This window comes from Ambystoma mexicanum, chromosome 1q (assembly GCF_040938575.1).
Source record: "Ambystoma mexicanum isolate Mex_15411 chromosome 1q, UKY_AmexF1_1, whole genome shotgun sequence".
Classification (NCBI taxonomy): Eukaryota; Metazoa; Chordata; class Amphibia; order Caudata; family Ambystomatidae; genus Ambystoma; species Ambystoma mexicanum.
This window is the reverse complement of record NC_090922.1, coordinates 665901460-665915055: the sequence shown is the minus strand read 5'-3', so window position 1 is coordinate 665915055 and position 13596 is coordinate 665901460. Positions and strand designations below refer to the sequence as shown.

The following is a 13596-nucleotide window of genomic DNA, read 5'->3' as shown; positions in this document are numbered from 1 at the left end:
CCCCTCAACTGAAGGCAGTCAAATCTTGCACGGTTGATTAACCAACAATCTTTCCTAGTAGAGCCTATATTAAATAGGGGTCTAACTCCTTCACATGGCTTATCACTGCATGATCTTTATCAGAATTGGTTGCATGCTCCATAAAGGACCTTTCATTAAGAGCACCTCCCCCAAAATACATTTATAACGCCTCATCTGGGCTTTGGTCAGCAAGGCACGTGCGGGGGAAAGAACCCTTAAGTTACCCTGTTACCCTAGGACAACGCATTATCAATATGATCAAGTCACAGGATTTTTCTTCAGCCATCCCTAGACATTAATTACCTGATTATAAAGTGGAAAAGGGAAGCACGTTCATTTGCCCAGATTCAAATCCAAAATAGTATTGGGGCCAAAACCCACTGGTCCTGCCAGAATTCCATACCCAATTCCCTATGAATAGAGATGCAGGGAGAGGACCTTGGGAGTACTCTTCTGAAGAAAAGATGTTCCTTCACTTGAACTGCAGACATTGGGTCCTTCTCCAAATGGATAAAGTAAAAAGACGCCTCCACCATGATCCACTTCTCCCAACTTCTTCCCACTTCATGTAATATTGGGTCACAAGTACACTGGACTCCGTGGTCAAACACATGTATTGATAAACGTAAAGTAGTAGCCTTGATCCCAGTAAACTAAAGTTATGTCAAATAATGTAAACTAAACCCAGTGCTAGCCTGTCCTCTCCACATTAAATTCCCTCAGATCAAGCCTCGTCTCATTGGGTTGAGCATTAGGTGTAGTCTCATCCAACCATTTTGCAACCTGAACATGCTCCATTAACATGCTATGGCCACACACATCCAATGTAATATCAGTCTACATTCTGTTTTTACAAATAAGAGTGCAGACGGCAATTTGGGATGTCAATAGCACACTAACAACTGAGGTCTATCCAGTTCTTAATTCAACTCTAAGCAAGACTTGATGGTGTCTACTTTATAATTTAGAGTGTGGTTCGACTACAGAGAAGCACAAATAGGCATTAGTATATTATACATTGCAAAATTGTCAGATCTTCTAATACTGTCAAAGCCGCCGAGGAGCCTTGTGCCATAATTAACTGCAGACAAAGAAAGACAGCAGGGTGTGCAATGACTCATCTTTTGAACAACTTCTTCAAGATAGACGGACAGAAGGGACAGGCAGATGTGTAGTCCCTGTTATAAGAGACTTAAACAGATTATTTGCACTCACCTTGGAAAGACTGAATTGGAAAATTGGACTTCACATAGCGTCCACTGCAAACCATAACGGCATCAAAGATGGCCGACTCCTTCTGCCCCTCTATCTCTGTGACAACGTCCCACAGGCCGCTGATGGCGAAGTCTGGCCGTTTCCTGACACTGCACACCTTGGTCTTTAGGGTAAGGACACATTAAAACACACATTTTTAATTAATTTTCAACCAGTAAGATAATGATTGTCATCATAACAGGAGACAAACAGATTTATTTTAAAAAATATATTTTACAGCTTTTTGAAAAGAGCATCTGTTATTTTAAAATTCAGTAAAATCGGCCTACGTATCGTCAATGAAGCCAATAGGCTGCTTTTTGCCACTCCATATGAGCCCAACTTCTCATGAGATATCCACAGGGTGACCAGACGTCCTGGTTTTGCTAGGACTGTCCCAGAATTGGGAGCTCTGTCCTCCTTTGTCAAGTTATGTTTCCGTTCAAGAAGAAATGCTGCATTTTACAACTTAAGATAGTGTTAGTTTGTGAAGCGTTAGTGATGCATTAATTATAATATGTGTTTATTTGAAAAGTAACACTTAAACCCCTTTCTCTCCAAAGGCTTCTGAAGTGTAGTGCCTTTACAGCCACTTTCAAGAGTTAGTCCTACTTTTTGTTAGCTGTCCACTCCCGGTTTTTTACTTTTTAAAATCTGGTCACCCTAGGTATTCAACCCCTGCATTTAAGGGACATAAAGTGGCAGGGAGCAAGGGAGTGGGCATGGGTTTGTGTCCCGTCACAGCTACAAATGTAAAGTGTCATGAAATGTAAAAACAATAGTATTTTAACAACACTATGAGGTGATTTGCATTATGGCAGAATGCAGAAATACTGTGTACAAAACATGTGTGAAGTGAAATAGACCTGGATGCCATAAGTAAAAGGCCAGAGTCAGTGGGGGACATGCCCCTAAGTAAAGACCCCTGCCCTGAAATAATGCGGAAAACGAGGCCTAGGAAATCAAAGCAAGAAGGAGTAAGATTGGGCCTCAAAATCTAAAGATATGTAAAAATGCCAACTGCCTGGCATAAGGGAAAGACATATGGCAGGTTTACAAACTATGGGAGAAATGAAGTAACATTTTCAGAAACAGCAGTGCCCAGAATATTAAATGAAAATGTTGAGATGGTGTTTCAAGTCTTTGCAGCAAAATGAAACATTTTCACTGTGAAAGAAACACATCCCTGAATATTTGTTTTTCTCTTTAAACTAAAATATTGCTCATCAAAGTATCTGCAAGACTTTCAAAATATGAACTTGGTTTCTGTCTATCATGGTCCCATCACTAAATCTATAATGGGATGCAGTAACATGGAGTTCCATTCATGGGTGAACCTAACAAAATGATGTTTCGATTTTGCCTCTAAAGTGACAATGTTCACCAAAGCCACTAAAAGTGTAATTATGAGGTCTTCCTTAATAGCTGTATGTAAGGGACAACTTTATGGGACACTTATTTATACGGAAACAGTGTGCATTCTAAAGAGCTCATTTAAAGGCATAATGTGAACTAAAAGGCAATTTCAGCTGAGTGTGAAAGGCTTTGGGCTGCTTACAATTTCCTCAGATGTGAAATGGAATTCTTTCCTTTAGGTTGTCCTGGAGACCAAGTAAACTTCAAACATGAGTGCTTCCCTTAAAATTACAACTTAAGTACTTGTAGAGATCAAATTTGTGGTGTGAACGAGATAAAGACAGTTCGGTTTTCCACTATTAAGACCCCAGGCCCCACAAGCTGCAATAAAAACATGCATTAGCTGGTCATTAGCCTTTGGAATGTGCAGGCTAATCTAAACATAGACCTCTGCTCGTGTCATGTGCTCCCGGAAGGTGGGGGCTAGGGTTAATGAGTGGGTTTGACTGTCCATTGTGTAAAATGAGAGAAATGTTTTTTTTTGTGTACAATTGACAATATTTATCCCACAAAATGCATTGTAGGCTTTCTGGAAAGGTGTTAATTAAACTCTTCTGGGCATCCCAACACAATTTCTGTAAGGTACACACAACTAAAGTTATTCAGAAAAGGTGACAGGGGCCTTATTGTGTGTACCAGTGATGCAGACATTTGATAAAACATGTAAAATATGATGTATATGCCGCCCACCAAGGGACACATTTTTCACTTATATCATTCTGGAGTAAATGAAGAAAAACAATGGGCCTCATTACGACCCAGGCGGTAAGTTACCGCCTGGGTCGTACCTTTACCACCATGGTGTAAACTATGTTTACACCATGGTGGATGGCGGATTTACCGCTCCATTCCAAGGTGAGTGGGGCGGTAAATCCCCATTTCCCATTTTACCGTTCCCCATTCCCATTTTTGCCCCATAGGGCATAATGGGAGTGGGGAAGGCGCTAATTACACCACCGTAAATTACGGCGGCGTAATTAGCACCATGGTCCCTTAGCGCCATAGATTTTAACGCCTGCAAAAAGCAGGCGTTAAACTCACCATGGCGCAAAGGGACCTCGGAATCAGGTGTTAAGGGTCGGCGCCGTTTACGGCGCCGTTAACCCCTTAACGCCTGATTCGTAATGATGCCCAATATCTCTGCACAGGAATGACATACAAACTCCTGAGTAGTGTCATTTGACTCGTAGTAAAATATAGGTTTAAAAAATGCCTTGATATGTGTCAAAATATGGAGATTAAGGGTACTTGTCATGCTGTCAGGGCTGGGACGATTGGCAGTGTTTTGGGGCTTGTTGGGGGTGTTGGGAGGGCCATGGGAAGTCCAGCCACCTTGCACAGGCATGTTCTCCTTCCCTTTTGCAGAGTAAAGGCCCAAGGAAGGAGAACCGCCAAGAGACTACATTACCCAGCAGGCTGTGCGCATCACGGGCCCGCTGGAAGGAAAAGGAACACACGCGCGCTACTGCGCATGCGCGAGCCGCGCCCTGAAAGCAACGCTCGCAATCCTGGCCATCGGCGAGAGAGGACGTGTTCGCCTCGAGCTCCTGCAGGCACGCCTATGCGGGGCACCGCCCGCCAGCTCAACCCCCAGCCCCGCGTACACGAAAAAGCTAAGTACACGACTCTTTCATAAACAGCTGATTTATCCCGTGGGAGGGAAACGCATTACGCGCTGAGGAAATTATTCTGTTGATATTTTCGGAAGCACGAAAAGACGAGTTACACATGTTTGCATGCAGAGCATGATACTAACCCCAAGTTGGAGTTAGCTTGGCGGTGAAGCAACCGCACCTTTAACGAATCTTTAACCCTTTAGGGAACGTTCCTTTGGAACGGCAATTTCGCACTCACGTGCACTGACTTTGTTGTGCTATTTTCAGCTCATTGTTCGAACGGATTGGTGAGACATATCACGCCCATCAACACGAAAAGGCCAAAGGACCTAGGATCCCACAGAACACTGAGCTAAGTGCTTCAGCACCTCGTGTGCATGTATATGTTTGTTGTTACTGTAGCACAGGGTGAGGTGGGGAACATGTAATCTGCATATTTATGTTTGAGACGGCAGTGTGAAACCAAGCCAGCACTAGAGAACACTGATCTAGGTGTAAGTTGGTTAGAGGCTCCAATACAAAGGCCTCCAAGGAGAATTTCTGTGAGAGTGATGGTAGTGTGAAAGTGTGTGTGAGCAAGGTCAATGCCAACAACCGTCAGCAAGAGGAGCATTGGAGCCGAGGAGCATGTTTCCCTAAAACCCCCTTTCCCATCCATTGTGATTCCCTAAACCTCTTTCCGGTGATCCCGAACTCCCTCTACCCATCCATCAACGAACCCTAACCCTCTTTCCCCAGAGTGTTGCAGTGGCCTGCGGTGTTCATTTCCCAGGTGCCAAGACCCAATGGGGAGGGAGGAGTTTGTGCTGCCTCTGCGCCTGTCAAGAGGAGTGAGGATCTGACACATGCAGTGAGATTTCTATGTCCTGAACCAGGCCAAGCCCCCTGTCAACGTGAGATGATGGAGTGGCCTCCTCCCCTGGAGTCCCAAAGCAATCCCACATTTTCTGGACCTATCAGCACACAGATGGGAGTGGACTAGTGACACAGAACCAATCCCTTCTGCAGGAACTATGACACATTTAGTGATGTCATTTGCCCTATAACTAAGTAATCCTGCCTCAGATCAGGACGTTCCACTAACCCCTGAGCTGAGCTGAGGCCAAAATCTGGAGGAACATCCCAGCACTAGCAGTGCGGCCGAATCTTGCAGAGGAGCCAGGAGACCTAGAAGCTGACTTGGGACCCCTTGGAGGAAAGAGGAAATCCTTGACTGACCCCATTGGTTGTCCCAGCAGTGGTGCTCTGACGATCCCTGATGTCCAGTTCAGACCTCTCATGCAAGTAGAACTAAACCCCAAAAACCATAGAGTGTGTGGGCCCAGTATTCTTATAGCATTGCATTAGATAATTTCCCTTTCCAAATCCCCATTTGCCTGTATTTCAGTCATTGCCTCATTGAAGAATCCCCATTTGCCTGTGTAAATCCTTAGTGTATTTGTCTAAGCAAATGAAATAATTTTCCCTTTTATTTCACAGGATTGTATTGTTGGAACTATCTTATCCCAGTGTATTGTGAATTGGTATAGTTATAAAGTGTTGCTTAAAAGGATTAATCCCAGTTTGATCTGAGAAACAAATGTGTACATGTGTTTAAATTGTGCCCTGGTAAACGAATTTCCACCTGCAACTATGTTTTCCCATTACATCTGTCATCCTAACCAAAATCCGACATTCCTCTTGTGAGCAATGCTCTTTCCCAGAGCTTTCCTGTCCTTTTAAGTATCAGTAAAAAATGAATTATATTTGCATTTTCTTTCCCATTGAAATTGGGCTCAACATCCCAAAAACTGATTTCCCATTCTGTTCCTCTTTCCCCATTGTGAGGTCAAAACGAGTTTCCATTTGCATTTTCTTTCACATTGCCCAGGCGTTGCATATCCTAAAACCGATTTTCCCCTTGTGTGCTGACTAGTATTCTCTAAAAGCCCTGCCTGTCTTTCTAAGTTTAGCAAAACAAATGCCCTGTCTTTCTATTCTTTTCCATAGCAGTTGTGACAAATAATTAAAAACCCCATTCTTCCATTGTGCTCTAAAAATTGATTTTCCCATTCTTTGCTTGCTCTCCATATTGTTTCTGCGCACTATATCCAAAATCTGATTATTCCCTTGTGTTCCCACTCCTTGCCACTGCCTTCCATCCAAAACTGACAAGCCTAGTCAATGTTTGGTGGTGGGGGGGGTGAGGGTTGCTGGGACTTGATAATCATTTTTTGCGCATGCACTTTCATGTTTGTTTGCATTCATTTTCTTGGTGTGTTTTGAACTGTTCTCTGATTGTAGTGGTGAAAGAAGTAAAAGTAAATTCTTGTAATATATATTTTGAGTTATCTCAGTGTGTGCTGGTTGACCAAAACAGATATTTTTCTTTGTGTTGCCAAACCATTGATGGCTGTTGTAATTTGTTGGTTCTAATTTGACATTTAATAATAAATTAATAAATCTCTCATTGATACACAATGGCCTGGTTCCTAGCCCATTGTGACACAGGGTGTTTGTGAAGGTTGGGTGCGAGAAGGGTTGTAGGCCTTCTCAAAATTAACCATAGTATAAAAAAAATCAAAGAGTTTTTATTGTTCGCCACACTCATTGTTGGGGAAGGAGATCACTGGCCTGCATGTGCCATGTAATAAATCGTGACAAATTGGGGGATCGTCCGGGATTGTGAAAAGTGCTTTCACTCGTGACAGTGCAAAAGAGCAGACTAGTCATTGAAGTTTTTGATATTTAGTGCGTAGAAAGCTGGGTTGCATTGTGAAGGCGCCATCCAAACATTTACCCTGAGTTTCAGGGCTGTGTGTGTAAATAAAATATTGTGAATACAAACTAAGCAGAAGCAGGGTTGAGATTTTGCCCTTGCATAGAGAACCCATCAGATGCAGAACACATTTCATAATGAGCACTTTAGAAATGAACATGGGTCGGAAGCACCTTCTATCCAAATTGTATAATAAAGGTGAATGGTCAGAGCAAGAGCATGAAGCCTGGCAATATAGAATGATGTGAGAGTTTACCTCTATAAATATGGATGTCTAGCAGGATAATGGCCTGTTACATCAAGCCCTGACACATTTTTATATTACGCAGACCACTAGAGATGAGCAAATTAAAATTGCCCATCTCACAGCATATATGTACTTCTCAGAGGTATTCTCCCTTTCCTCTCCTTCCCCCAGAAGTTAAAGGATGAGTTGGCTGCACAGCAGAATATGAATCTATCCCAATTGTCTGCACTAAGAGAGGAATGTCAAGAAGGTGTTGAGAACCTGAGATAGATCCTACTAAAATTGAGTTAACAAGTGGTGCACAATAGACCCTGCTTAGAGGGCATCTGTGCCTTTCAAAATCAGATTAAGAAATTCAAAGAGGAGAATAGCCGGTTGGCCATAAGGGAGGTCCATTCCCAGGCGGAATTCGATCCGGAGCGCCAGAATTTGAGCGCTATGATATGGCAGAGAGATCACCTCAGTGAACAGAATAGCACATTATGTCAGGAAAAAAATGCCCTATGCCAGGAAGTGTGCCCCAGTTAAAGACAAACCTGGAGAAAAGCGAGTCATATTTTCAGGAACTGATTAACATGAGGGTAGAAAATAAAAAAATAATGGGACATTTGAGAGGATTAGAATTGGATCTAGGGCAGACAACACAGACCAAAAGTGCACAAAGTGAGGAGATTAGGCACCTGCAAAAGAAGAGGTCTGATTATACCCAGATAGTACTGGCCGCACAGAGGGAAAATGAGGCCGTTTGTGAATAGAACAAGAGGCACAGTGGTCAAGTAGTGGCACAAAGCAAGGACATAGAAGATACTCAAACACTGGTAGCAGAGCGCAAAGCTCAGGCCTCCTATATACCATCAAGAGATAGGGGCTCAGAAAGAGAAATCAGAGAGATTGGAGAAGGAAATAGCTAGATTTAATCAGGCCTTGAGGAACCCCAAACAGTTAGGGTATGAAAGGGCAACCCTTCCTCCGAGATTCAAGTGGCATTCCACATTGGAAGGAAATACCCTGAAATTTAGTAGCGATCAATAATCTGAAGAAAACCCATATCCCATGACAAAAGATAACAAAAAACCAGCTCAGAGTTTGGCTGATATCCGGAAAAAGGGTGAACAGTTGTAACTACTCATAAAAATGTCCATTAGCGACAAAAGCATAGATCATAATTGCTGCATTGTGAGAGATGTCTTCTCTGCATTTTTCTTAGGCAGTGACATTCTCAATCGATTCACAATAAATGTAGTCATAATTAATTACAAAGTATGGTTCTGATTTGCGGGTAACGCCATGGGCTTTGACAATCCTGAGAAAGTATTTTGGTCAGCCCAATTGCTGCCGTATACAGTTGAAGTTCAAACTGGAGAAGAGGTCACCATCTAATAACTGATACGAATATTCACCATTCCCCTAAAAATTAAGCGAGGACAGAACCTAATAAAAAACAGGACTCTTAAATCAATTTGAATTAATACCTCCAACAACAGGGTTTGTATTTGAACCTGACACCACTTATTGACCTAGAACATGACACTATTTGAATATTGGTGGATAACAGGCACCCTAGAAGTATCACTTTGGGCGCAGACCCCTTTATTGGAATGGCAGATGATCCCCAACATGTTTCCATTGACTAAGGGAATGAGATCATGGGACAAATTCCAAATGACTGTCTCCTTTGTGACAACGGTATACCTCCGGAAAAGATTTTCACCCTGCAAAGGGTGAATTTCTTGGTCTACTCTTCCTGCCCATATGGTGGGGAAGACATAACCTGTGACATCAGGAAGGATGAGGTGGTATTTCAAGTCAACAGTGACTGCCTCCAATCCTCGAAACCTCCTGTCCAGGCCAACACCATAACAAGAGATCTCTCCACTCAACTAGAGGATACAGTGGAAATTGCAAAACCTGAGGTATTTCCAGGCTTCAGACAGATGGTTGAGGAACAAATCAACCTTGCTGATGCCTGTGAGACCAAGGAGCAAAAGCAGAAGCTGAAACAAGTGTTTTGGGATTTTAAAGAGATCTTTGCCGTGGACTTGTACAACTGTGGTCGCACCTTGATACATTCCACCTCCATACCAATGGACCCTGGGATGGCTCCAGTATTTCCAAAGCAATGCTGGTTGCCCCTCGCGTCTATGGAGTCACTCACAGAGATTATAAAGAACTGTGAATCCTGTGAGATAATTCGTCCATTCCACAGTACCTTTAATAACCTGGTACTGGGGATACTAAACCCAATGGCCAATGGAGACTTTGCGCAGACCTTAGGGAGTTAAACAAATGGGTCCACATCTCGAGATGGCCCCTTCCCTACATCGATCAGGGACTGGCCCAGATCCAAGGGTTAAAGATGTATGCCACCATTGACCTGACCAATGGTTACTGGACAGTACCCGTGAGTAGGGAAGACCAGTACAAGCTTGCCTTTACTTTGGGGGGCAGCAATACACTTGGACCTGAACCCCCTTTGGATACATAAACTATGGCAACAAATGTAACATCTTTCTGCATAAGGCCATTCTTGATTTGGGCAAAAGGGGAAACCTGGCATATGTAGATGATGTTCTAATCAAAAGCTCAACTGTGGACGAACACATAGCTGAAATACGCTATGTTCTGGCCCAGTTGAAGAAAGTTGGAGCGAAACTGTACTTACAGAAGGCGCAGTGGTGTATGACCCACATGAACTTCCTAGGACAATAAATCACCACCAAGGGTCTCAGTCCCCAGGCGAAAAAGGTGGAAGCCTTACTGAAATTAAAAGACCCTATGACTCTGCGTGAACTAAGAAGCCTTCTCTGACTTACTAATTATAGTAGTAAGTTCATAGAGGACTACACAGAGGTCACAAGACCCTTGGTCCATTTACTAAAGGCCAGAGTCTTGTGGGAGTGAGGTCCAGAGCAAGCCGAGGCAGTAAAACAACTGAAGAGAAGCCTTTCACAATCACCTTGTTTGGTTTACCCCATCAAAAACAAGGAGTTCTTCTTGGAGACAAGGTTCTCAAATACTTGCTTAACAGCAGTATTATACCAGACGCACAACAAGGTCAACAAAGTCATCTTATATGCGAGTAAGACTTTGTCCTCAGTGGAGGAAAAATTCAATGCTTGTGAAAAGGCACTCCTGGCAATGGTGTGGGCATTGAAGAATTACCGGCCTTTCATCCAGGGGGAGCACATGGTTGTCGAGACTCCTCACCAGCCCTTGCAATATCTCCAAAGTGACCGAATCTGAACAGAGAATGTGAGTAATTCTAGAATTACTTCCTGGATTCTGTCCATGCAAGGTTTTCCTGTGGAGGACAGATATGGCCAAAACATAAAGAGTCCCCTCGCTCAAGGTTTGGATGACTTGCATGACTGTGTCTCGAGGATGAAAGGTTAAAAACCCAAGAAAATATGGAGGCGTACCTTTCTTCCCCTCACAAAATATATGAGGAAGACACATGCCAGGGATACCCACAGTTTATGTGTATGGGTGCTCCTACCATCTTGCAAATCGAGGGGGAAAAGGAACTGGTGGCTGGCGTTGGGAATGCCTGGGTGAATGATGCCACGGAGCCCTCTGCTGGGTACAAGATCGGTCCCCGAAGCTGATGGTACATCAAGCCATCCTCACTGCCCTGCAACACCAACTCCTCGAACTGGTCATAATAACTGATTCAGATATGTCAGGAATGGGTTTGTGGAGCACCTGATAAATTGGAAAGATCGAGGCATGCTGTATGCAAACAACAAACCACTCAAGCATTGGAAATAAATACAAGCCATTGATGATCTGGTCACCTCTAATGAAATGACCATATACTGGAAAAAGATCAAAGGTCACTCTAGAATAGAGGGACCAGAGAAAATTGGAAATGAGTTGGCAGACCAGTTGGCCAAAACCAGAGCCATCCACAGGAATATCATAGAGATTGAGTCCCTGTTGGGGGAAATCCAGGATGCTGCTGTCACCAGGTTCCAAACACTTTCCCAAAATGAACTCTCAACTGCCCAGTGGAGTAAGTAAAGTCCAGATGCCGATTTGATTACAGCACAAAAAGGGGTTCCGATTATTGGGAAATGTTATCAACACTTTGAGGACCCTGTGAATTTTCCTTAGCCCAAATCCGATTACCTCGGGAAACAGGATCTGCAGGTATTGGTGAAGTTTTCCAAAATGTTCCGAATCCAAGACGGTTTGTTGGAACGGAGATCCATCTCTGGAAGTGACCAGTGGGTGGTACCTGGCTCATTCTGAAGCCCGGTGTTAAGACATGCCCATAACACAGCCACAGCCAGGCATAGGGAGTTACATACAACTTTGGAAATCTTGTGGTAGGTTGCATACTAGCCACATATGGGTCAGGGCCAATGACCAATAGTTAGAAGGGGTGTCTTGTGTGTGCGCAATTTGAGCCAAGTTCCCTCACACACAGATCTCCCCTACAGAAAAGGGGGATGACACTCCTTGGTCAGATTGCAAGTAGATTTCATCAGGCCCGTGATTCACCAAGTACATGTTAACCGTGACATGCTTGTTTACCAAGTCCAAGTGGGTGGAATGTCTCCCGGCCCCAAATTGCAAGGCAGAAACAGCATCTGCCCTAATGATCAATCACATCTTCTCACGGTTCAGCCTTCCCCAAAGGGTTGAGTCGGACCGAGGAAGTCACTTTACCAGTGAGGTGATAACAAAGATGTGGGAGATACTCGGGGTAAAGAGAAAACTCCACATTGCCTATCGCTTGCCTCGAGTGGGGGAGTTGAAGTGTGGGAGTTGAAGTTTGTGGTGGACTCTTGGCCTAACTGGGACATCCGACTACCCCTTGTCCTAATGGCCATCAGATCTACACCATCTTCTGCAACAAAAATGTCTCCATTCAAGCTCATGACTGGACTAAAAATGGTGCCACCTCAGCGTCTACTCTACAGAACTCAAGAGCAGACCCTGATCATCGCATCCACGATCCATGAATACATTGAGAATTTGTGAAAACACCTTCAACATGCTTTGCAGAGGGGATGAAAACCCACTATGATTTAAAGACCACTAAGAAAGAGTACCAAGTTGCAGACAGGGTCTACTTGTACAATTTTCAAACGAACCAGAACAAAGAGCAAAGGTTCCTGCCTTCCTGGCGCGGCGCCTTTGAAATTGTAGCTAAAATCTCATCTGCCGCCTATAAGATCTGCATCCCTAAAGGAGAACAAACGGAAGAGAAATGGGTCCACATCCATGAGCTATCATCCCAGGCATCCCAGGCAGAAATTCCAACTGATTGAAGAACCCAGTCAGGGTAAACCCCAGGAACCACCCAAAGAGTAAAGGTAAGGAATTGGAACCCAGACAAAGAAAATCATACATTCACAAAGAGTAGAACAATTATTCTTAGTTTGGAGTAATTATGAAGAATCGGAAAGTAAGAAAAAAAATTGTAATGTATATATGGTATGTGTCTCTTCTTTTGTTGTCAATCTATCGTTGACGTCCCACCCGAGGAAAATAATATTGCATGAAATTCTTAATCTTTTCTTTCTTCTTGGCAGATTAAATAACTCCTAACCTCTACAGGCCAGAGGGGAGCCGCAGGAACGGGAGAGGCCAGGACCAAAAACATAATGGAAAAAGATCCAAAAAGAGTGGGGCATACCAGTTCACCACTCCATCAGGACCACGGAACAAACCCAATAGCAGGCACACTCTAAAGGAGAGTCCTGGGACGAACCCAGGCAACGTGAAATTGATACCCAGCTCTCTCCTAGTTCTTCTCTCTGCATAAATACATCAAGAGCTAGGAGGTGGGATATGTGGTGTGAAATATTACTGGGTGCCATGAGTAAAAGGCTAGAGTCAGTGGAGTACATGTCCCTAAGTAAAAAGGACTGCCCTGAAATAATGAGGAAAATGAGGCATAGCAAACCAAAGCAAGAAAGAGTAAAATTGGGCCTCAAAATCTAAAGATATATAAAAATGGCAACCGCCTGGCATAAGGGAAAGACATATGGCAAGGTTTGACAAACTATGGGAGAACTGAAGTAACGTTATCAGAAACAGCAGTGCCCAGAATGTTAAATGAAAATGTTGAGGTGGTGTTTCAAGCCTTCGCAGCAAAATTAAGCATTTTCACTGTGAAAGAAACAAATTCATGAATATTCGTTTTTCCCTCTAAACTAAAATAATGCTCATCAAAGTATCTGAAATACTTTCAAAATATGAACTTTGTGTCTGTCCATCACATATGACACAACAGTACACAGAATCTATAATGGGATGCTGAGCTGGGTTTAAGC

At 43.4% G+C, this 13596-nt stretch overlaps 1 protein-coding gene across 2 annotated transcripts in view; it reads right to left on the bottom strand.

Annotated features, from left to right (window-relative positions):
• LOC138535011 (dimethylaniline monooxygenase [N-oxide-forming] 2-like) overlaps positions 1-13596 on the bottom strand; it is an 812736-nt gene that overhangs the window by 534163 nt on the left and 264977 nt on the right. For both annotated transcript variants that reach the window (XM_069641263.1, XM_069641262.1), the window contains one exon: positions 1237-1399. In XM_069641263.1, the coding sequence (XP_069497364.1) occupies positions 1237-1399 (163 nt within the window). The remainder of the gene's footprint in view (positions 1-1236; positions 1400-13596) is intronic.